The sequence below is a fragment of the Oncorhynchus gorbuscha genome, linkage group LG04 (genome assembly GCF_021184085.1).
Source record: "Oncorhynchus gorbuscha isolate QuinsamMale2020 ecotype Even-year linkage group LG04, OgorEven_v1.0, whole genome shotgun sequence".
NCBI lineage: Eukaryota > Metazoa > Chordata > Actinopteri > Salmoniformes > Salmonidae > Oncorhynchus > Oncorhynchus gorbuscha.
In genome coordinates, this window is record NC_060176.1 from 70,880,386 (window position 1) to 70,906,703 (window position 26,318).

General features: G+C 43.4%; 1 protein-coding gene across 1 annotated transcript in view; it reads left to right on the forward strand.

Moving 5' to 3' along the window:
• Nucleotides 1-16,525: 16,525 nt before the first annotated feature.
• The window catches only part of LOC124034600 (multiple C2 and transmembrane domain-containing protein 1-like), a 231,809-nt gene continuing 222,016 nt past the window's right edge, over nt 16,526-26,318 (forward strand). The window contains exon 1 of the mRNA XM_046348001.1: nt 16,526-17,277. Coding sequence (XP_046203957.1) covers nt 16,768-17,277 — 510 coding nt within the window. The 5' untranslated portion in view covers nt 16,526-16,767. The remainder of the gene's footprint in view (nt 17,278-26,318) is intronic.

A 26,318-nucleotide genomic window follows, 5' to 3' on the forward strand; every position in this document is an offset into this window, starting at 1 on the left:
TACAGCAAATTCAGGGGTAGCCCTGACACAAACCCGGTCCAGCGACTGTCAAGCCAACACCTTAACCATTTATGCCAAGAGGTTACCTCTTGATAAGGTTGTTACATGTTGGGTTAAAGTTGCTACATTACCTTTACCCCCTTCCTTTGGGAGAGCGTGTCTCCATGCTTCTCTATACCAAGTCCCTCACATGTACACAGCTCTCCGATTGCTCCACCCACCATCCCACTTCTGACACCAATGGAGCGAATTCAAGGGGTAGCACTAACCGTGACTTTAACCACCCTGGTCCAGCGACTATCAAGTCAGCAACTTAACTGTTATGCCAAAAGGTCCAAACCTCTTGACAAAGTCGCTAAAGATATTCTGTATAGGGAGAGTCAGTCCCTGCAACAGGACATACAGCCTTCATAGACTTCCCTACAGGCTATGCTGGCTGCTGCTGTGTAGAACATTAAGAACCTCGTCAATTATGCCATGTCCTCCCCCCTACTTCCCCCCTCCCTCCTCCAAAGACAGCGTGAAGAATTGAAGGGTCTGAAGAGCTAGCTTCACAGCTGTATAAAGCTGAGACTGGGGTGTGATTCATGACTGGGTTTTTTGTTCCCCATTGGTTCTAGGAATGAAGCCATAAGTTTCCTGGCCGTTAAATCGGAACGTTTTTTAGACATTCTGAGAATAGAAGTGAAAATTTCACCTTTTCCGGGAACTATACCTTGTAGGTTGCAGTTAGGTTCGCAAATGTTTTTCTATGGTTCCCATAAAGGAATTATTTTGGTTTTATTAACATTCTGAGAACAGAAATGATAGGTTATATGAAGGTAATTAAATAACGTTCTGAGAACATGTTTCAATAATTCTGCTAGCTTAGGTTAACTGTTTTGAACTCCAAGCACAGATAGAACACATTGAATTTAATTTGCTTAGGTATTAATAATGCAAACACATGTCTTTTCTTTTTTATTGTGGCATGGCGTCAATGAGATTCAAACCATTGATCTTCTGTGCTCTATCCATGGAATTAGTCCACTGTCCACCAGGATGGCCTTGTTTTTTTTTACTCATACAAACTGTTCATTTTAGTCTATTCAAACAGACCCCATTTCAAAGGAAACAAGCACTCATTAAGATCATGTGTGGCCAAGTAGTGGGTGTGGCCAACACACCCGAACACAGTTAACAAGATAGAGGACAGAGGGAGTTTTGTTGAGCTGAGAACATTATGTATATGTTTTTAAATAACATTCTTAGAACGTTACAAATGTTTTATTGTGTTTTTTTTTATGGAAAGTTTACTTAATGTGCTGAGAACATGACAAATAAAATCATGAGGAAACCTGCATAAAATGCTATTCTGAAGTAATGGAATTCCCACAGAAGAATGTTGTTTCTTAACGTGAACAATTTGAGAACATTGCTTTAAATAGAACCATGAGGAAACCTGTAGAAAACATAATGCTGAACTACTGAAATTCCCACAGAAGTACATTGTTTCTTAATGTTCTCTGAACAATGTGAGAACATTACTGTAAATAGAACCATGAGGAAACCTGTAGGAAACGTTATAGGAAGATTGTATGCAAAATAACCATGAGATAATCACGCTCTCACCAAGCTCTAAGAAACACATATGGTTTTCAGAATGTTATGTGCTAGCTGGGTAGAGCAAGTGCCAGCTCCTTGGAGCAATGAGCTAGAATTCGGCATCAAGAAATTGGCATGAGGACCAAACCCAGGCAGAGGTTCATCTTTTTTATGGGATTTATAGTAAAGAAATGTATTTTAACTGTAATGTACTTTCATCCAAAATAATTCCAGCATCTGACCAGTGCACTGTGCACCCGCCAACTTTCCTTCAATTAGCATGTGGCTGAAACCCTCACTGGAGAAAGCATCCGAGCGAGCGAAACAGCGCCCCTCTGTCTTACTATATGTAGCCCATGTATCTGATGCTGTCTGGCCAAAAAAGAGTATAACATGCCATAATAAAACCACCCCTGGGCCGCCAGTTGGGGATCCCTGCCCGAGAGTCTTTTGACCCACGGCTGGGTTTCTACTAAGCTAAGATATGGAAATGTTTTAAGATGGTTATACAAGGACCATTTTTCTATTTGATTTAGCATTTAAGACCCCTGTAGTTAAGAAAATATATATAATTACTTGATGAAATATTGAATTTGTCCTGACTGCTATTAGCCCATAGAAACGCATTGATTAACAGATTCATACATGGTAAAACAGATAGTCAAAAATTTAATAAAAAGTAAGTATGTTTAGAAGTGTATGTCCTATATCTTAAAGATGTAAGAATAGGAACAAATATTCACAACCAGTATACCATTGAAATGTATTTTCCAGACCAGTATTGGGTTACCTTTAGACGAGTCCCATTGACAATTGTGGAGGGGTCATATTAGTGTGTATTCCAAACTGTTCGGATAATACATACACTACCGTTCAAAAGTTTGGGGTGACTTAGAAATGTCCTTGCTTTTGAAAGAAAAGCTATTTTTTTGTCCATTAAAATAGCAAAACACCAGTCTCAACATCAACAGTGAAGAGGTGACTCCGGGATGCTGGACTTCTCGGCAGAGTTGCAAAGAAAAAGCCATATCTCAGACTAACCAATAAAAAGAAAAGATTAAGATGGGCAAAAGAACACAGACACTGGACAGAGGAACTCTGCCTAGAAGGCCAGCATCCCGGAGTCGCCTCTTCATTGTTGACGTTGAGGCTGGTGTTTTGCGGGTACTATTTAATGAAGCTGCCAGTTGAGGACTTGTGAGACATCTGTTTCTCAAACGAGACACTCTAACGTACTTGTCCTCTTACTCAGTTGTGCACCGGGGCCTCCCACTCCTCTTTCTATTCTGGTTAGGGCCAGTTTGCCCTGTTTTCTGAAGGGAGTATTACACAGCGTTGTACGAGATATTCAAGTCTCTTGGCAATTTCTCACCTGGAATAGCCTTCATTTCTAAGAACAAGAATAGGCGGACAAGTTTCAGAAGAAAGTTCTTTGTTTCTGGACAATTTGAGCCTGTAATCGAACCCACAAATGCTGATGCTCCAGATACTCAACTAGTCTAAAGAAGGCCAGTTTTATTGCTTCCTTAATCAGCACAAAAGTTTTCAGCTGTGCTAACATAATTGCAAAAGGGTTTTCTAATGATCAATTATCCTTTTAAAATGATCAACTTGGATTAGCTAACACAACGTGCCATTGGAACACAGGAGTGATGGTTACTGATAATGGGCCTCTGTACGCCTATGTAGATATTCCATTAAAATATCATCCTTTTCCAGCTACAATAGTCATTTACAACATTAACAATGTCTGCACTGTATTTCTGATCAATTTGATGTAATTTTAATGGACAAAAAAATATGATTTTCTTTCAAAAACAAGGACATTTCTAGGTGACCCCAAACTTTTGAACGGTAGTGTATGTTTTTCTGAGAAGAACAATTTTCGAGGTGTCTCCTGGTCTGACAAACACAGCAGTAGCTCAGCCACCTTCCACCGCAGATGCGGAAGGCCGACATCGGCGAATGCGGTGGATTGAGACGCAGCACATGCAACAAAAAACACCAGATATTTTTTATCTTAAACAGATGGATTTTGATGGGGATAATTTTTTTTATTTCATTTGCATCGAGGGAGCATGGGCGGGGGCCTCAAGCAGAGATGTATTTATTAAATGTTTATGCTCAGCTCATGAGGCCCCTTAATGATGTGAGCAGTAGCAGTGTGTGGATAAAATCCCTGGGGAAGCCGAGCCAAGCCAGTAAATAAGCCCTATTACAACCTATCTTGTGATAATTGCGTGGTTTGCCCTATAACATATTTTTCTGCCTGTGTGACTGTTGTCTTTTTGCTGTCTCTGCCTTATTTTATATCACGGTGGCGCATGTCCACGGTGGGACATACTCTTTTGTTCCAGACAGCATCAGATACATGGGCTACACATACTGAAACAGAGGGGTGCTGTTTCCCTCTCTCTGATGATTTCTCCGGTGACATTCTTATGAAAACACAGAGAGACGAAAGATAAATGATTTTATCATTGTTATTTTTTTTTATTGGTCAAATATTTGGAGAAGCCTGGGTTCCATTGTCATCCATGAATACACACCACTGGATGTTAGGCCTGAGGCAGTTGCCTTTTCTGCCTCATGGTAAGTCTTCCAGAGCCTACCATCAGCCTCCAAAAACTCTGTGCTTGAAGGCTCTATGGAAGGGTCTGTTACATCTTCATTTGTTAATTAAGGTTCTGGGTGTCAAGGATTTTCAGCATTTCACGAGTGTTTTTTCTAGCAGGCCCTGCACTTGGATGGGAGGAGGCACTCCAAGTGGGCTCTCTTGGGTAATTATTCCAGTGACCATCTCAGTAACAGCCTTTTACACACACTGTTTTGATTGGTCTGCATGCCAGGACTTCATTCAGCTGCACCCAGATACTGCCTCCTCAACAGAAATTATTCGCCAGGCTTTGTCCACTGGAGGAGAGAGACAGCCACCTGTCCTCTGCATTCACACAAACCCAAAGGTTGGTTGCAGAGCAAAGTCCCCCAAAAAACGGGATCAGTGAAAGCTGTCACCTTGGATATGCAGAGTTAGCTTCCCACAAAGGCTTTCTGTGAGTAGTGGCACAATATTCTCAATAACACAATATAGCTGCCTCAACGGTGCAATGTTATGTCTTAACCCATAGCTTCTCAAATACAGAATGCCTCAATGGTGCAATGTTATGTCTTAGCCCATAGCTTCTCAAATACAGAATGCCTCAATGGTGCAATGTTATGTCTTAACCCATAGCTTCTCAAATACAGAATGCCTCAATGGTGCAATGTTATGTCTTAACCCATAGCTTCTCAAATACAGAATGCCTCAATAGTGCAATGTTATGTCTTAACCCATAGCTTCTCAAATACAGAATGCCTCAATGGTGCAATGTTATGTCTTAACCCATAGCTTCTCAAATACAGAATGCCTCATTGGTGCAATGTTATGTCTTAACCCATAGCTTCTCAAATACAGAATGCCTCAATGGTGCAATGTTATGTCTTAACCCATTGCTTCTCAAATACAGAATGCCTCAATGGTGCAATGTTATGTCTTAACCCATAGCTTCTCAAATACAGAATGCCTCAATGGTGCAATGTTATGTCTTAACCCATAGCTTCCCAAATACAGAATGCCTCAATGGTGCAATGTTATGTCTTAACCCATAGCTTCTCAAATACAGAATGCCTCAATGGTGCAATGTTATGTCTTAACCCATAGCTTCTCAAATACAGAATGCCTCTACTCTCATTGAGTGTTTCCTCTAGACAAAGAGGCAATGAGGAAGCCTCTAGGGTGTGTGTGTTTGCATATATCTGTGTCTGTCTGTGTGTGTGCGTGTGTGTGAGTGAGTGGATTGAAGGGGCTGGTCTGTGCAACAGGACGTGCTCAAGCTACCAATGATCCTCACCCTGGAAGTATTTTTCTAAGTCTCTGCCTCATTCATAACCTGTTACCAGAGCCAGGCCATGGCGGAATAGACACAGATGGATGACCTGCTTGGGCCTGATCAAATATTTTTATTTGACTGACAGTGAAATTCTTACTTACGGGCCCTTCCCAACAAAAATAATAAAATAGAAGGTTAACACGAGGAATAACGATAGTCAAGTTATGTACAATAAATACACAGAGAGTAACGATAACTTGGCTATATACACAGGGTACCAGTACCGAGTCAATGTGCAGTAGTATGAGATAAATAAAGGAAAGATATTTACATATGGGTAGGGGTAAAGTGAAAAGATTTAATTTAATTTTACTAGGCAAGTCAGTTAAGAACAAATTCTTATTTTCAATGACGGCCTAGGAACAGTGGGTTAACTGCCTGTTCAGGGGCGGAATGACAGATTTGTACCTTGTCAGCTCAGGGATTGAAACTTGCAACCTTTCGGTTACTAGTCCAACACTCTAACCACTAGGCTACCCTGCCGCCCCAGATCTTAGTGATTCCATTGTAAAAATAACAAGAGGGCTTAAACATAAAATAATGTTCTTGCCTATTCACTCATAATGGCTTACATTTACCATTTCCCAAGGAGAGAGCTACTGAATATATTTTATTGCTTGGACCAAGCCTCCTTGATGTAGGGGCTTTGACCTAGTGCCTTGATGGAGTTACCAACAGGTCAATGTTTTAGGTGGAATACAATGTGTATTACTGTTATATTCTGTTGCGTAGAAAACAGCATTATACTATTTGTAATTCTTCATCTGTGAACTATAGCTGTACCATTCAGTCATGGTTTAGGTTACAGTCCTGAATAGTGTAGAACAAAAAGAAACGCACACCTATTTAGGCGAGGTGCTGGCTAGCGGAGTAGAAAACTTGACAATAAAAGAGAGCCGCACACCCTAGGAGCTCAGATGAAACCATTTAATTACCAACGTTTCGACAGCCAAGCTGTCTTTATCGGGGTATACAGTCTTGAGTAGGGCATCTATCAGAGTAGCTCAGTCCCTCTCAATGAGTTGCAGCTGCTGCTGAGACAGACAGAAACCACAGAGGCATTAAATTAAATAACCTTCAGACAAAGCTCATACACCACAACGTAGTCCCCCTCACACTGTGGAGCCAGAGGATGTTACCTTCATCTGCCGATAAACAGTATGACTCAGTTGTTTCTCTAAAGGATTGTAAAGGTTAGTGTCCGTGTTGTGTGTGTTAAGAGGAGTTACTGTAAGAGCACTAGACAAGGCCTGCTGGGCCTCCAGGAGCTGTGATGTGGCTGTGCAGGTCAGCTGTTTCTCTGGCCCTGGGCCTGCTCCATACACACACAAACACACACAAACACAAAGGATGAAAACATATTCAGCAACACTTGTGAGGCAAATTAGAGTCCAGACAGACAACTGCGACTTCAAACCCGGCCCCTGCGTGACCTGTACATATTGTTTGTGCTGTTTGCTCTGTATAGTGACCTGCATGTGTGCATGATTTGAATGGCATAATGTCACCTGTGACCTCATGCATTTTTTGAGTCAGTGTTGTTGTGGTTTTGTTCTCTTGCCTTTGCTGTTGGCGACCCACTTTCCTCCAGTTTTCAATCATTTTTATGGCCGCTCTGAACCGCTCCTCTAGAGTTAATGTGCCGCAATACCAGTGATTTTCCGCAGAGAGTAGGGCATGCAGGGACTAGTCTGGAAAACCTGAACCTAGACAAAACAGTGACTAGTGTCTGGTTCCAATGATGTAATTGCTCTGTGCCAAAAGAGTTCGTCACTGACTACATCACTACTTAATTTTCCCAAAAAAAGCTTATTACAAAAAAGCTTATTTCTCTCAATTTTTGTGCACAAATTTCTTTACATCATGGTTTGTGAGCATTTGATCTTTTGTCAAGATAATCCATCCCCCTGACAGGTGTGATATTAAGAAGCTGATTAAACAGCATGATTATTACACAGGTGCATCTTATGCCACTCTAAAATGTGCAGTTTTGTCACACAACACAATGCCACAGATGTCTCAAGGGAGCGTGCAATTTGAGGGAGCGTGCAATTGGCATGCTGACTGCAGGAATGTCCACCAGAGCTGTTGCCAGAGAATTTAATATTAATTTCTTTACCATAAGCCACCTCCAGCATCGTTTTAGAGAATTTCTGTCTGTAATAAAGCCCTTTTGTGGGGAAAAACTCCTGGCTCCCAAGTGGTGGCTAAAATCCCCTTTCACTGTTTGTCCAGCACAAAAAGTCTGTTTTTACTGCAGTCCTCATCCCTATAATATACTGCATGTATTCAGTGAGAGAAAACGTTGATTCCTTCAGTAAAGGAAGATAAAATGAAAGGGAGATACCTTCATGCATCTTCTTGTGATGTGCTTGGTCAGGTTGAGTGTGACCTACAAGCAGTCCGGTTGTTCAGAGTCTCTCACCTTGGTGTCCATCTCTCCCAATCTCTCTCCCAGGCCTGACTTGACCTCTGACACCTCCTGTTGGAGACTGATGATCTGCTGTGCCCTGGCGCTCACATCACCAGACAGCTTGGCAATGCTGGCAACACACATGAGAGTGCTGGAATGAGACAGGAAAGACAGCTGTCTTTACCATTACAATACAGTGCACTCCCACCTGGGGCCCATATACAGTATAAACGTTGCATATGCACAAAATAGGCCCCAAAACATCCGTGCTCCAGTTTTCAAGCAACACTACGTTCGATAAATCCAATGTATGCAACACACACACAACGCACTGCAACTGCCTCTGCAACACAATGCTGCAAGGCAAACGCAGCGTGCCATTGGAAATGAATGTACTTCTAGTGTACCAAAATGTAAACTGTCTGTGTGATCGAGGCATCACACCAACAGTGTTATTGCAATTTGGTACACCAAAAGTACATTCATTTCCATTGGACCGCTGCGTTTGCCTTGCAGCATTGTGTTGCAGAGGCAGTTGCAGTGCGTTGTGTGTGTGTTGCATACATTGGATTTATCAAACATATGCATCAAACTGTGTGCGTAGACGGCTTGACAGAAATGGTAGGATAAGGTGGATGTTGAACACATCCTGATGATGCTGCATACCATTTAGCTCTATGACACTGTAGGTGTGTCCAGGCAGTAGTGTTACATTTACACAATGGTTATAAATGAGGCCCCTGGCCTGACAATCTCTGGCAACCATGCAGAAAGTTTCATGGAGTCAACAATTAGCCCATGTCAGCTAACATTTTTTAGATTGCTAAATCTAGTAATCATGGTCGAATTGATTTTGATAGTCACTCTCACTCAGATATCATGTTAAAAATGGCTAACATTTCTCTCCACCCTATGGCAAAATGTGTAGAATTGCATGAAATGAGTTATACAATTTCAACATTTTCTCTCCTCCCCATGGATAATGTGTAGAATTGCATGAATCTTGCTTATAACGGAAACATTATTTCTACGCCCTGAGGCAAAATGTTTAGAAATGCAGGAAAATAGCTAACACTAATAATATTTCTGTCCACTTTAAAGAAAGAGCAGAATTCTGCTTAAGGCCCCAAAAAGGCTAGGGACAATCATAATGAGTTCATATTTTTTGTGGCCCTCACCCTAATCAAAGTTGCCCATCCATGGTTTAGACAGATTAGAATGTTATACAAGCAAGGCAATTATAGTTGCTTAAATAAGTACACAGTTCGTATGAATAACCCAAATGTGTTTTCACCATGCATGAGATAATAATCAGCAATGCAGGGAAAAACACTCCACTAGGGATATGCAAATTCATTGAATTGTTCACATAAATCTTTATGACCACAAGGCACCTTTTGAACATTGATGTAAAGCTCTACCTTGAATGAACTCACACTAGCAGCTTCTTTTCAGATCCCCTTGGTGTGTGCTGTATAGCTCTATGGTTATTTGATTGATATTGTCAAGCACTTTTAACAACACAAACAGTGCTTTAACTAAATGTATTGTGTCATCACCTATCTTTCCCACTGTGCTGGTGATGAAGCACTTTGTGGAGAGCAGCGATGAGAGGATACTTTTTACATTTTAAGAATTTTTTAGGAAATGTGTGTCATAATGGCTATATTGCAATAAACAGTCATTATTCATCTATTTGAAATACATATATTTCTCAAATGTTCTTCCGACATGTGGTGTCACATCTTTGCAGTGGTCATCCCTCAACCGACATCAGTGCAAGCGGATTTGTTGTGCTCTCTGACATAATACAATGATATTTCTCTGTCATAACATATATTTATGACAACTCCTTTTCTCACCCCACTGATCTTACATCGTTGTTTACCTGGTACTCACTCTAAGTTGTATTTGTTTACAAGAACAGCAGATAGGCCTATCCCACCTCATGTAGGCTATTGCAAGAGATCGTCATGCCTCACGACTATCCATTTACATTAACAATCACTCGTTGAACCATTCAAATGTGTCAAGCTGCACTCACTCCATATCACATGGCTGCTCCCTTGCAGATGAACTCAGGGAATATTGAGCATGACAGTATGCCAGCTTGATTAACTTTATCACCTCTTATCACCTCTCTTGTTCCATGTAGAGGAGTCAATTCCTGGTTCTGGCCTATTGCTTCTCTCGCTCTCTCTTACACATATACCAATTAGGTGATCATTTATAGTTTTAATTTCAGATAGCGTCATGTCAAATATTTTGTCAAAAAAAAAAAGCATTGTTATTGAGATAATTTTGCAATGTCCCCTGTGTTTATGAGGGCATTATTGTGTTTTTATCTGTTGGAGCTATCTATTTCATACACACAACTCTGTTATTACACCAGTTCTTCATCTGAGCAGCACGATTGGCAACTGTTCCAGAACTCATTGATGTTTATTGAATGTCATAAACATGTCTGCTTACTTATGAGGAATAAGCCATAAGCTCTGAATGAGATTCAGTGAGGCTTTCCTCAGTGCAGTATAATCAAATCAGCCTGATCCGGTGGAACGAGAGAGAGAGAGAGAGAGAGAGAGAGAGAGAGAGAGAGAGAGATAGACTCACGTAGAGAGACACTTAACACTCTTTTGTCTCTGACCTCACTCTCCTATATGGCCCACTCTTATGTTGCTACCACTTCAGATGATTGATCAAGGCCTGTGTCACGGTCTTCGAATGAAGTAGACCAAAGCGCAGCGTGGTGAGCGTACATATTCCTTTTCATTAGGATGACGCCGACAAAAACAATAAACAATACAAAAACAACCGTGAAGCTTCAGGGCTATGAGCCACAAACAAAGTCAACTTCCCACACAAAAAGGAGGGAAAAGGGCTACCTAAGTATGGTTCCCAATCAGAGACAACGATAGACAGCTGTCCCTGATTGAGAACCATACCCGGCCAAAACACAGAAATACAAAAACATAGAAAATAGAACATAGAGTGCCCACCCAAATCACACCCTGACCAAACCCAAAATAGAGACATAACACACATTGAACTGATGTAATGTCATACTTTCAAAATCTTAGCTAGCAAGCTAGACAAGCAGTCATCATCCTGAATCATGTCGACATTCTACAGGCAAATGCTTTTCAATCCTTTGCTCATCGGCCATTGGACATAAACATTACACAACAATTTCGCAAATTCAACAATGAGAGGTTTGGAAGGAATCATTATGATATTTACATGCTCAGTCCAATCAAAGATACTGTAGATATAACGTGATTTGACATCATTTTATCTGTGGCCAATAACCTTGAGCCTTCAAGCTTTGCAAAGCAATCACTAGCCTGCTATTCAGTGACGTGGGTGTGTTGTCTAAGGGTCTCTTTTCCTAGCTTAAAAGGAAAAACAATCACATGCCATGGGCCAGAAAGGTTGAATACATTGGCCATGCTGTCAATCCAGCATGACTTCTGCCGTCTTCAAAACAACTAGAAACTTGGAAGTGGAAAATCTCTGACTTCAGTGAGTTCAAGATAACTGGGAACTCCGACTGGGAAATTTGTTTTGAATGGTCATCCAACTTGGAATTCCAAGTCGGGAACTCGGCCCTCTTCGACCTGAAGATCACTGACATCATGATTCAACCTGTTTTTTTTCCCCAGAGTTTTCAGCTGTCTTGAAAGCACCATAAATCTAGAGAATGCGAGACTTCGATGACAAAGTTTGATGACAAAATGTGACCACATTAGGGACCGCTGCGCCACATTCCTGTTCAAATGACCACAGCACAACAAGGTGAGTCCAAAAATGTCTTTATGTAATATAATATGCCAGGGAGATATGTATACTGTAGCTAAGAAAGTAACACTAAATGTATGTTGTGTAGCAAGCTGTTAGTAGTCCATGTGCCTCACCCTAATAAGTTGGTCCCTTTCCCCCTCATAACTTTGTGATACACATGTAGCCTATAGCCTAGAGCTTTCATTGTCTGCTTATATGACCCCTTTATTTATCCTACAGTTCTGACTTGGTGGACAGAGAGAATACTGTAAGAATGGCCCATTTTCTGAATTTTGTCATCTCCTCCTCATGGACTACACCAGATTTGCCAGTTCTTGCTGTGAGATGTTACCCCACTCTTCCACCAAGGCACCTGCAAGTTCCCTGAGATTTCTGGGGGGAATGGCCCTAGCCCTCACCCTTGGATCCAATAGGTCACCCTCCGATCCATGAGATCTGGGCTCTTTGCTGGCCATGGCAGAACACCGACATTCCTGTCTTGCAGGTAATCACGCACAGAACAAGCAGTATGGCTGGTGGCATTGTCATGCTGGAGGGTCATGTCAGGATGAGCCTGCAGGAAGGGTACCACATGAGGGAGGAGGATGTCTTCCCTGTAACGCACAGCTTTGCGATTGCCTGCAATGACAACAAGCTCAGTCCGATGAGCTTGTTGACACACCGCCCCAGACCATGACGGACCCTCCACCTCCAAATTGATCCCGCTCCAGAGTACAGGCCACGGTGTAACACTCATTCCTTCGACGATAAACGCAAATCCGACCATCACCCCTGGTGAGACAAAACCGCAACTTGTCAGTGAAGAGCACTTTTTGCCAGTCCTATCTGGCGATGTTGTTGCCGGTGATGTCTGGTGAGGACATGACTTACAACAGGCCTACAAGCCCTCCGTCCAGCCTCTCTCAGCCTATTGCGGACAGTCTGAGCACTGATGGAGGGATTGGGAGGTGTAACTCGGGCAGTTGTTGTTGCCATCCTGTACCTGTCCCGCAGGTGTGATGTTCGGATGTACCGATCCTGTGCAGGTGTTGTTACACATCAGCTGTCCGTCCTGTCTCCCTGTAGCGCTGTCTTAGGTGTCTCACAGTACGGACATTGCAATTTATTGCCCTGGCCACATCTGCAGTCCTCATGCCTCCTTGCAGCATGCCTAAGGCATGTTCACACAGATGAGCAAGGACCCTGGGCATCTTTCTTTTGGTGTTTTTCAGAGTCAGTAGAAATGCCTCTTCAGTGTCCTAAGTTTTCATAACTGTGACCTTAATTGCCTACCGTCTGTAAGCTGTTAGTGTCTTAACAACCATTCAACAGGTGCATGTTCATGAATTCTTTATGGTTCATTGAACAAGCATGGGAAACAGTGCTTAAACCCTTTACAATGAAGATCTGTGAAGTTATTTGGATTTTTACGAATGATCTTTGAAAGACAGGGTCCTGAAAAGAGGACGTTTATTTTTTTGCTGAGTTTCTATACAAATGATTTGCTAAAATATAGATTTTGGCCTTTACTACTAAAGCCCATAGAAATGCATCTGATAACACATTAATAAATGGCAAAAAGGACAGTAAAAAATGTATCATAAGAAACAATCTGGCCCTTCTTTGGACACTGTGTTAACAAACCTCCAAACGAGCTTCAATGCCATACAACACTTCTTCCATGGCCTCCAACTGCTCTTAAATGCTAGTAAAACAAAATGCATGCTCTTCAACCGATCGCTGCCCGCACCCGACTAGCATCACTACTCTGGACAGTTCTGACTTAGAATATGTGGACAACTATAAATACCTAGGTGTCTGGCTAGACTGTAAACTCTCCTTCCAGACAGATCCACAGATGATGCTATCGCTATTGCACTCCACACTGCCCATTCTCACCTGTACAAAAGGAACACCTAAATGAGAATGCTATTCATTGACTACAACTCAGTTTCCAACACCATGGTGCTCTCAAAGCTCATCACTAAGCTGAGGACCCTGGGACTAAACACTTCCCTTTGCTCCTGGATCCTGGAACACCTAAAGAGAGTCCACCGGGATCAACAAGAGTTCACAGAGTACTAGGGCTGGGTGCTAACATACAAACACAGAGCAAAGAACAGAGGAGAACAAAGGGTTTAAATACAATCAGGGGAAACGAGGCACAGGTGCAAATAATAATGGGGATCAAGGGAAAACAAAAGGTCAAAAGGCACAATGGGGGCCTCTAGTGACCAAAAACCGGAACAACCCTGGCCAAATCCTGACACTTAACCCTTATTTTTCTTAAAACTGCATTGTTGGTTAAGGGCTTGTAGGTAAGCATTTCACTGTACAACACCTGTTGTATTAGGCACACGTGACAAATAAAATTTGATTTGATTATTTTTTTACCCTTGGCCATTTTACCACGTGTGATGCTCTTTACCTCTGCTTTATCAACAAAACAAAAACAATAACAATGGCCATGCCTCTAGTGACCAAAACCGGAACAACCCTGGCCAAATCCTGACACTTAACCCTTATTTTTCTTAAAACTGCATTGTTGGTTAAGGGCTTGTAGGTAAGCATTTCACTGTACAACACCTGTTGTATTAGGCACACGTGACAAATAAAATTTGATTTGATTATTTTTTTACCCTTGGCCATTTTACCACGTGTGATGCTCTTTACCTCTGCTTTATCAACAAAACAAAAACAATAACAATGGCCATGGGGCGGACAGTGGCACTGTTTCCCCTACTGCAGACTCCATCTTTAAAGATGGTGGTTAATTTTCCAACGGGACAGAAGGAAAGACAGGGGGATTTCTCATTTGGGCAATAGTCCATCCTCTGTCTTCTTTCCTCCGTCCGCTCTCCTCCGTGACCCAGAAACCGATAAGTGGTTGAGGGGTCGAGGAGTGTGTCAATTCGTTAGTAGGTAAATGGAAGACGGTCCTTCCCTCCTCAATAGCCTCCTTTTGGTGAGGAAGCACAAGTATATCTTATCTGAGTCCTTCATGGAAGAGTTTTGAAATCTACCACACCACTTTTGAATGAGCTATTGTTTTCTCGAAGGAGAAAAGCATGCCAACATTTTAAAACGATATGCTACTTATCCTTTTCTCTATAAAATGTCTTGCACAACTTTATACATTTGTTTTTATCACTTTATACATTTATTTGGGGTTTCCACCCTTAATGTCATTTGCCTGATAACACAGAGTGGAAAATGATAGACAGATAGATAGATAGATAGATAGATAGATAGATAGATAGATAGATAGATAGATAGATATAGAGTGAGAGAGCGACCCTGTCTGACTTGGTTTGTGTACATAGGCAAGAAGAGTGATATCCAGGTCATACAGACACCAATGTTGAGACGAGGCCAAGGGACAAGTGTTAATGAGGAATCTTACAGGAATTCAAATCAAATCAAATTGTATTAGTTACATGCACCGAATACAACAGGTGTAGACCTTACCGCGAAATGCTTACTTACAAGCCATTAACAAACAATGCAGTTAAAGAAATAGAGTTAAGAAAATATTTACTAAATAAACTAAAGTAAAAAATAGAATAAAAAAATAACACAATAAAATAACAATACTGAGGCTGTATACAGGGGGTACCGGTACCGGGTCAATGTGCAGGTTAGTCAAGGTAATATGTACATGTATGTAGGGGTAAAGTGACTATGCATAGACAATAAACAGAGAGTAGCAGCAGTGTAAAAAAAAGGGGGGGGGGGGGACAATGCAAATAGTCTGGGTAGCCATTTGATTAGCTGTTCAGCAGTCTTATGGCTTGGGGGTAGAAGCTGTTAAGAAGCCTTTTGGACAGAGACGTTATGCTCCGTTACCGCTTGCCGTGCGGTAGCAGAGAGAACAGTCTATGACTGGAGTGGCTGGAGTCTTTAGCAATTTTTAGGGCTTTCAGAAGACAAAAAGCAGATGCACCTCTGTCAAACATCTGCTTGCATCAGCGGATATTTATGGTAAACCTGAAGTAAGAAATGCTTAAATAACATTAACAAACCATTAGAAATGGATGGAAACATAAAGAGATTCATAGTATATTTCCACTGGGTATGCCTGTCGCATAACCAGCATTACTTACATGTTGTTAAACGAGTTGCAATATAACTTGTAATATAAGTTGCTTAAAGCCTACTGACATATTGAATCACATTCCACACAATATTGAGGTTTACTATAAGGTACCTGGCATCGTGGTTGGAGTTTCAGCCAGCTCAAGTTGCACAATGCAAGATTAGGGAAATCTTCCAATGGGAGCCAGCAGCTGTTCAACGTGATGATTCTGGAGCTCACCCAAAATGGTCATCTGAGTGCCTTTCTCTCAGACAGCAGAGAGGAAAGGATTAGGTAAGACATCAAAAGGCTTAATTTATTAGGATGATATTGATTACACAAACCTCTTGCAAAATGCTAAACATAATCTGTAGCATATCAGAAATCCCAGACCTAGGGCAACATCACTAATATGTTGCTAGGGCATTGTTAATGTGGAAGGCAACCTGTCTGCCTAGGGAGACGAATCAATGGCATCAATTATGCAATGCAATCAGGACATGTAGATCATTTACACCCACTGACATGGGTTGACCAGGTGGAGGCGCTTCGCAGCTTTTAATATGTTCAGTCTTCATTACATGAAATTGATATTGAAAATACAAAAAACCGTGTAAATAGTGACAACCAAAGCATAGCAAGTTATTAAAAGCCATAGTATGTTTATTTGTTGTCACTTGTCTCCAATGTGGTTGTTCTGTCCAAGCAGCCTGTGTGAACTTCACAATTATTGCAAGCGCAACGGCTTCCGCTCCATCATTTTACTGTTTGACAGCTACACACCACGTTTGTCATGACATTCACAGTTCAGCTGCACATATTCCGGGAAGACGCTCTCCCGAAGAACAAAACACACACACCCGTTGTCAATGCGGCTCCTTGCCGCTGGAAATTGATCAGTATAAGTACTGCTGTAGCCTATCATTAGCCAACGGTGACATTCACTAAACTGCGCGCTCAGACTGGCAGGTTGCTGTACTAGCACTATGGAGGACAACCCCAAGGATGATAGCGCTACGAAGGGACAGGAATCGATTTCCTACCAACGAAGGATGTGGAAGAATTTCCAAGACAAAACCAAACCGTTTTTGAGCCCCAAATTGGGCTCTGGGCGTCGCAGTCCCGACAGTAAAAAGGAGACCGGGTTATGGATGTTTAAAAGAAAAAAGAAAGAGCTAGACCGTTTCTTTTCGTCCTCACAGCCCAATCTCTGCTGCTCTACCCCGGCGCCTTTCCTGGCTGACCAGTCCCTCGGTGGTACAGCGCCTGGGAGCAGCAGCACCGGGCAACCTCTGCATCAGCTACTGGGGGCCGATGGAGCGTCCGCGAGCAAGCCAGAGCTAACGGGACATGACAGCCCGAAACTCATTGTCTCCCATTTAATCCTGTCCCATCAGAAGAGCTCCTCTCTCGGCTCTGCATGCTTCGAGAAGCTGGTAGTAGAATCTTCGGTCGTTGGGGAGGAGGAACAGTTGCGCAAAAACGCCAGTGATTCCGTGAGTAGGCTAACATGAATATAAACACCGTGCCACACATCTCCAAAAGCGACCTTCAGGATATTTGTGAATAAATATTAATTTACATTTTAATAAAATGGAAAAGGCAGTTAGTGTCAGTCTATGGATAATCACCATTGTTATTGGGCAATTTGAACTCCGCTTAAACACAATAAACATGCTCCAAACATAGGTGGTTATTGTAGGCTAACAGCAGTGGAGCCTCCTCAGAGGAGAAAGGGATCACATCCTACTCAGTGAATTTCATAACTTTTTTCATGTTTCATAATTTGTATAATTTACAGATAAAACTATACAAAATATATTCACATCACCAAACACTGTTTTGCAATGAAGGTCTACAGTAGACTCAACAGCACTCTCTGGGGTAGCACCACGGTGTAGCCGGAGCTGTCCCCCTCTGGGTACACTGACTTCAATTCAAAGTCTAGAAGGTTCATGGTTCTCACTCCCTTCCATAGACTTGCACAGTAATATGATGACTTCCGAAGGACGTCCTCCAACCTATCAGAGCTTTTGCAGCATGAACTGACATGTTGTCCACCCAATCAAAGAATTTGAGAATTTATCTAGTACTCAAAGCATAAACTTAAGCTAACTAGTTAGCTAGCTAGTATTGCAGTGCATGAAATGTGGTGAGTAGTTGACTCAAAAAGAGAGAAAGTCAATAGTTGAACAGTTTTTAACAAATTAATTTCCTCAAAAAGTAAGAAAAAGCAGCAGAGTGAGAAAGAGATCTAGCTATATTTCATTGTATTTTTTAAAACTTTCACTTACTTAGCTAGCTAATGCAGCTAACTAATATAGCCTTCCCAACACCTGGCTCAAGCAGAGAGGAATGCTATTTATGTTAGCTAGCTGGCTAGCCAATACTGGAACTCTTCCAAGTCAAGGTATGCTTCTGGTTGTATTAATTTATTGCCACTGGGGCCTGCCTGTGTAACTTCTAAACTGCTTGCTGTAAACTGTATTGCATGATGGTAGCGTGTTTACTAACACATTAGTTCTAGTAGATATGCTGATTATGACTAATATGGTTAGCTAATATGGTGATATTGACAACAATGTAGGCTGTGGTGAAAGGCAGACAGCTGTCTGTGACCAGGCAGAAAAACATTTCCAAGCCACACCTTCATACCATAACCGCTGTGGCTTGGAAAGGTTTTTCTGCCTGGTCAAAGACAGCTGTTGTGTTGTGCACTGAAGTCCACAATCAAAAATAAAAGGTGAGTGGAGGAGAGCGTGTAAATGCAAGTGGGACTTATACAACAAGCAAAGTGATCATGCTGTGCTATGCTATGAAAGTGAATTGTGTGTGTCGGTGGTGATCAGCAGTGTATTCATTCTGCCGATTCTGTTGAAAAACGTTTCTTAAACTGAAGCAAACAGAATGAAACTGGGATAAATCCACTTGAATTTGTCCAATAGAAACACTTGTTTGCAACTGTTTGACTAATAATTACACCCTAGATCAGCAAGATGCAGGCACGAGTGTGCAAGATGGCATTGAATGTGCCACAGCCTTTCACCATGTTCATTCCAATGTGTCTCTTGACCATGTTATAAACTTTAATTCGTAGACTAGGTTGTAGCAACATCATGATGGGTATGGAACATTTTGAGTATCATGTGGTAGCCTCAACCTATTGCAGTTACACTGTGCTGGGTGAATGGAATCTGAATGACAGTCATCCAATATGCTGTTACAGAATTAAGGCTAATCTTAAACTGCACCGACCGCCACTGGCTAATTTCACACTATACAGTTGCATCCCATGGTGAAACATCTGAAGCCTTTCACTTTCAATGGAAGGAAAGCTAGAGATGCCAATAGTGTGCAACTGCAGTCCGCAATTCGATGCATTCCTGCATCTGCAGGACCACCCCCCTTTCGGGAACCCCATTGGTTCCTGCATAAACACCCTTGCTAACTAGCGGGAGTGACACCGGTAGACTGGCAGGAGCGGGAAAAAGGTGACCGACGGGCAGGACCGAAGGACACTGTCTACTGGTCGTCCCCACCTCCTGCTAGCACAGAAGACCGGAGGTTAGGGCGACACCATGTACTAGCTAGCATGATAGTAAGTGACACTCTGTGTTAGCCAGGTTGATAGTTAGTGACACCATGTACTAGCTAGCGTGATAGGTAGTTAGCACACGGTGTCGCCCCCGCCTCCCGCCTGTTGTGTACCGGAGTCCTTTAGGACTGGCTGGCTAAGCTAGCACACAGTGTCCTATGCTCCCGCCTGCCGAACACCTGGTCTCGCTGTCTTTAACGGAACTGCAGGAAAACAGTTCCTGACAGGAATGCCCACATGCAGGAATGCCCTAAATTGTGGGCCTCAATTTCACCCTTTTCAGAGTTGCAGATTGGGCAGGGGACCTTTGAGCAATGTTTTATTTGAACAGGGCTGGACTAAAGTTGGGGAAAGCTGAAGGAGTGACCAATTAAAGCTCACCATAGCTTCCAACCTCTTCTGGATTGTCTGACAATGGCTGTTGATACTTATCACTACCTAGCTTGCTAGCTTGTTAGCCCCCACATCAGGGTGAGGCTAGCTGGCTAGGGGACTGCCGGTTGCATAGTGTGATGGCCGAGATTCCTTGAACACGTTAATTCGTATAGCCATGCTAGCGTCGCCCTCATGTCGGTGCTAGCAAGCAGGCTAGGTAGTGCTAGGTATCAACAGCCAATCCAGTAGGTGCAGAAAACTATAGTGAGCTTCGATTGGTCTATTGCAACGCGATATTGTGGAGTATGTGACAAAAGTTCAGCTTTCCCCAACTTAAGTTCTGGTCAAGCTCCCAATGGTCCCCGCCCTCTTCGCTTCCCTTCAATGAAAATGAATGGGGCTCCATTGTTTCATCGCCCCCAATTCGTTCAAAGGATCTCTACTGTAAACGGCCGGTAAGGACAGGTAGACTATATGCAAGTTTCAATGACGTGATGCACAACCAGGCAGGTAACTTGCTTTGATGTCAGCGTCATCATGGTAGGCCTATTGTTCACTCTCAATTTTGTGGCTGTGAATGTTAGGCTACTTGTGGCAGAACATGAATTGCCTTTAATTCCCATCTCATTATTACACTTCCACAAAATCTAATGGGGAAACAAAGCTTATCTTGGGAGGGTCCTATGCCTACATTTTATAGGAACTTTTTGAACCCTGCTGTAGACGAGGTCCATTCAGCCAAGAGTAGACCCCCACCTCTCTGCAATGTTTCTGGCTTTAGCCTCTACAGAAGAGTAGAGTTGTTGTATACAACTCAGTCTGACATCCAGGTGCTTGTGTAAGCGATTTGGCACACATACTAACTGAAGTGCACTTTTCCCCTGTGCCAAGGACCTCTTATCCATTTAATCTTTGAGACATACTGCATTCAGGTGACAGGGTGAAGGGTACTTCAAGAAAAAGGATCTGAATTTACATTTGAGTCATTTAGTAGACACTCTTATCCATAGCGACTTACAGCCCTTCTACACAAAAGCCCATCAGATGGCATTTCCATCAGCCATTGAGGAAATGCTTCCTTTGAAGCTTCAAAGTTGCAAAGGAATGGAGGGGGTTTTGCCTGGGCACTGTGCCCAGGTTAATTATTTTTGAAATTTGTTTTATTTAAAATGTATTCAAATAGGCAGGTCAGTTAAGAACAAATTCTTATTTACAATGACAGCTTACCCTGGCCAAACCCAGACAACGCTGGGCCAATTGTGCAACGCCCTATGGGACTCCCAATCACAGCCGGATGTGATGCAGCCTGGATTCAAACCAGGGACTGCAGTGACACCTCTTGTACTGAGATGCAGTGCCTTAATGAGAACACATTGGTGACACAAAAGGGCCTCCAAGAAAATAAATGATACCATACAGCCGAAAAATGGATTGATAATTGCTTTCCATAAATGTACATATATTTCATATTCTTATAATCGTAGTGCTGTACTGTCATTAACCACCCATGGACTATTTCATAATAATAGACTGTTCCACCCTGACAGAGTTGCATTGCAATGCTTCATGCGATATGATTGTAAACATGACTTTCATTGAAATTAAGCTGCTACAATGAGGTGCTTTCAGAGCAGGGGCAGAGAAAAGAAAATTAAAGAAAGATTTAATTTAAACAGAAAAATGACATAAGTTAACGCATTTCTTTCGTAGAAATACAGGTGCTGCTGATAATACTGCCACCGTCGTCGAGGCAGAGGACATGTGTGTAGTCCATGTATGCTTAGATGGCGCTGCAGCAGAAGGCAGCCGTTTTAGGGGCTGATGACAAATTCTGCTATTTTGCGTTTTTTTTTTCACTCATCGTAACTTTTTTGATACATAAGGCGTCATTTTCTATGCTCGGACTGGGCCATATGCTCGGGCTGGGCCATATGCTCGGGCTGGGCCATATGCTCGGGCTGGGCCATATGCTCGGGCTGGGCCATATGCTCGGGCTGGGCCATATGACTGGGCCATATGCTCGGACTGGGCCATATGCTCGGACTGGGCCATATGCTCGGACTGGGCCATATGCTCGGACACGCCCACCCGTGACGTTTTCCCCTTTTTTCTCGTGACGATTTAAACCCCCTTGGCAAAAAAGTAGGTATATCATATTCAAGAGTACCAATACAACATTTCACGATACGTGCATATTTAGTGATATAAAGACGGCCTCACTTCTACATGTGATCAAATGTAAAGTTAAAGCTCTTAAAATAGTAACTCGCGACGACAGGCTCTTCCAGCTCCTCACTCGTCATGAAGGCAAGTGTTTGTTTATTTAGTTGCCATGACACCCATACCTATGAAAGCCAACTAGGATCAAAATGAAGAAATTACATTTCCTGCTGGGGGACGGAGATCCGTTGACGAAATGAGGAAATGCGTTTTTCAGTTGGCAGATTTGGAATCAAATGCAGACATTGCGATGCGATTCAAGATCAATAAATGGATTCAAGATCAAGAAATGTTGTTGACATATTAAACCAATATAAATTAAATGCATTACTTTGATCAATGCATTGCAAATGATTTCCATTTGATTTGATTGATTCTGTCTTGTTTAAATGCCATTTATGGTGCACTAGACACATTTTACCTTTAAAGATGACCAGTAGATGACAGTATTTCCCTGATATGAGAAGCTGACACTCATAGCAGGTCAGTGTAATTCACCATTTTATCCAGGAACACGTTTCAATAATTAAACAGAAAGAAAACTAGAGACCGCTGCAAATGGCCGAGTTCGATAACCATTCGCGTTTGTGTCCAATGTGTCAAATATGTTATGTAAGAAAATCCAAACAACAGAAAAAAATTGCCAGTTGGCACAGTGTTATAGGACACCTTCACCTAAACAATCAAGTAGGTATGCAGTGGGCAGTGAAGATTTTACTTAAATAGCTTCCGAGAATAGCAGACGTTGCATTAATGTCTCTGCCACCATTTCCTATGACCGAAAATAGCTTCTGGACGTCAGTGTTCACTAGCCTCGATTTGGTTGAAAATTTCAAGGAGTCGGCAGCTCTGGACTTTCTGCGCACTCCGGACCAGGCCCTATTCCCTAAAGCTCGAAATAGGAACTAGCGGAAAAAGAGAAGCATGCGAGGCGGCATCCTGACGAGACCACGTCAGACTGCCATTGTCCTATGTTCTTTTTGTTTTCTGTATTTTACCACCTTTTCTCCCAATTTCAATCACGATCTTGTCTCATCGCTGCAATTCCCCAATGGACTCGGGAGAGGCGTAGGTCGAGTCAACACCCGCCCGCCTAACCCAGAAGCCATCTGCACCAATGTGTCAGAGGAAACACCGTTCAACTGATGTCAGCCTGCGGGTGCCCGGCCCTTCACAAGAAGTCGCTAGAGTGCAATGAAACAAGAAACACCCCCCGGCCAAACCATCCCCTAACCCGGACGACACTGGGACAATTGTGCGCCGCCCTATGGGACTCCCTGTCACGGCCGGTTGTTTTGTATTCGTATTTATTATGAATCCCCATTGCCAAAGCAGCAGCTACTCTTCCTGGGGTCCAGCAAAATTAAGGCAGTTTATACAATTAAAAAAATATTACAATACATTCACAGATTTCACAACACACTATGTGCCCTCAGGCCCCTACTCCACCACTACCACATATCTACAGTACTAAATCCATGTGCATGTATAGTGCGTATGTTATCGTGTGTGTTTGTCTGTGTCAATGTTTATGCTGCTTCACAGTCCCTGCTGTTCCACAAGGTGTTTTTAAAAATCTATTTTTAAATCTAATTTTACTGGTTTTGTCAGTTACTTGATGTGGAATAGAGTTCCATGTTGTCATGGCTCTATGTAGTACTGTGCGCCTCCCATAGTCTGTCCTGGACTTGGGGACTGTGAAGAGACCTCTTGTGGCATGTCTTGTGGTGTACGCATGGGTGTCCGAGCTGTGTGCCAGTAGTTTAGACAGACAGCTAGGTGCATTCAACATGTCAATAGCTCTCATAAATAAAATAAGTGATGAGGTCAATCTCTCCTCCACTTTGAGCCAGGAGAGATTGACATGCATAATATTAATATTAGCTCTCTATGTACATCCAAGGGCCAGCTGTGCGGCTCTGTTCTGAGCCATTTGCAATTTTCCTAAGTCCTTATTTGTGGCACCTGACCAGACGACTGAACAGTAGTCAAGGTGCGACAAAACTAGGGCCTGTAGGACCTGCCTTGATAGTGTTGTTAAGGCAGAGCATCGCTTTATTATAGACAGACTTCTCCCCATCTTAGCTACTACTGCATCGATATGTGTTGACCATGACAGTTTACAATCTAGGGTTACTCCAAGTAGTTTATTCATCAACGTGCTCAATTTCCACATGATTTATTACAAGATTTAATTGAGGTTTAGGGTATAGTGAGTGTTTTGTTCCAAATACAATGATTCCAAATACATACAGGAAAATATTCCAGCTTGACACAAAAGAGCGACCACTTAAGAACAAACGCGTACAAAACCATGTGGGAACCAGAGGGTTAAATAGGGAATAAATATTAACGTAATGGAAACCAGGTGTGTACAATCAAGACAAAACAAATGGAAAAAGAAACGTTGATCGGTGGCAGCTAGAAAGCCGGTGACGTCGACCGCCGCCCAAACAAGGAGAGGCACCAACTTCGGTGGAAGTCGTGACAGTCCCCCCCCCCCCCCTTGACGTGCGGCTCCGGCCTCACGCCTCGGGGACGACAAGGTGCAGGACGATCCGGGTGGAGACGGTGAAATTCCTGCAGTAAGGAATGGTACAGGATGTCCTCCACCGGCACCCAGCATCTCTCCTCCGGACTGTACCCCTCCCACTCCATGAGGTATTGAAGGCCCCTCACCCGACGTCTTGAGTCCATGATGGCTCGCACAGTATACGCCCGGCCCCCTCGATGTCCATAAGGGGTGGAGGAACCTCCCGCACCTCAGACTGCCGGCAGCGGACAAGCCACCACTGGCCTGAGGAGAGACACATGGAACGAGGGGTTAATACGGTAATTAGGAGGGAGTTGTAACCTATAACAAACCTTGTTCAATCTCCTCAGGACTTTAAATGGTCCCACAAACCGCGAACCCAGCTTCCGGCAGGGCAGGCGAAGGTTTCGGGTCGAAAGCCAGACCCGTTCCCCCGGTGCATACACCAGGACCTCACTGCGGTGGCGGTCGGCACTCGCATTCTGCCGCCTTATGGCCCGTTGTAGACGCACATGAGCAGCGTCCCATGTCGCCTCTGAGTGCCGAAACCATTCATCCACCGTAGGAGCCTCGATCTGGCTCTGATGCCACGGTGCCACGGCCGGCTGATAACCCAGCACACACTGAAAAGGGGATAGGTTAGTAGAATGGTGACGGGAGATTTGGGCCATCTCCGCCCAGGGGATAAAAAGCGACCACTCCCCCGGCCGCAGAAGCCTACCCACATCCTGGTTGACTCTCTCCACCTGCCCGTTACTCTCGGGGTGAAAACCTGAGGTGAGGCTGAACGAGACCCCCACGCGTTCCATTAACGCCTTCCAGACGTGAATTTGGGAACCCAATCAGAAACTATATCTTTAGGTACCCCATAGTGCCGGAATACGTGGGTGAACAGGGCCTCGGCAGTCTGTAGAGCCATAGGGAGACAGGGAAAAGGAAGGAGACGGCAGGACTTATAAAACCGATCCACAACGACCAGGATCGTGGTATTACCCCATGACTGGGGAAGATTCGTCACGAAATCCACCGAAAGGTGATACCATGGTCATTGTGGAATGGGAAGGGGCTGTAATTTCCCTCTGGGCAGGTGTCTAGGTGCCTTGCACTGTGCGCACACCGAGCAGGAGGAAACATAAACCCTCACGTCCTTAGCTAACCTGGGCCACCAGTATTTTCCAGCAAGACGGCGCACTGTCTGACCGATGCCAGGATGACCAGAGGAGGGTGACGCATGGGCCCAACAGATCAAACGATCGTGGACATCAAACGGAACGTACAGATGCCCAACTGGACACTGTGAGGGAGTGGGCTCTGCACGTGACTCCTGCTTGATGTCCGCATCCACCTCCCATACCACCGGTGCCACCAGGCAAGAAGCTGGAATTATGGGAGTGGGATTCATGGACCGCTCCTCCGTGTCATACATCCGGGACAGTGCATCTGCCTTCATGTTTTGGGAACCTGGTCTGTAGGATAGAGTGAAAACAAAGCGGGTGAAAAACATGGTCCACCTCGCCTGGCGAGAGTTCAGTCTCCTAGCTGCCCGAATGGGGCGGCAGGGTAGCCTAGTGGTTTGAGCGTTGGACTAGTAACCAGAAGGTTGCAAGTTCAAATCCCCTAGCTGACAAGTTACAAATCTGTCGTTCTGCCCATGAACAGGCAGTTAACCCACTGTTCCTAGGCCGTCATTGAAAATAAGAATTTGTTCTTAACTGACTTGCCTAGTAAAATAAAGGTAAAATAAATGTACTCCAGATTTCGGTGGTCAGTCCAAATGAGGAAATGGTGTTTAGCCCCCTCAAGGCAATGTCTCC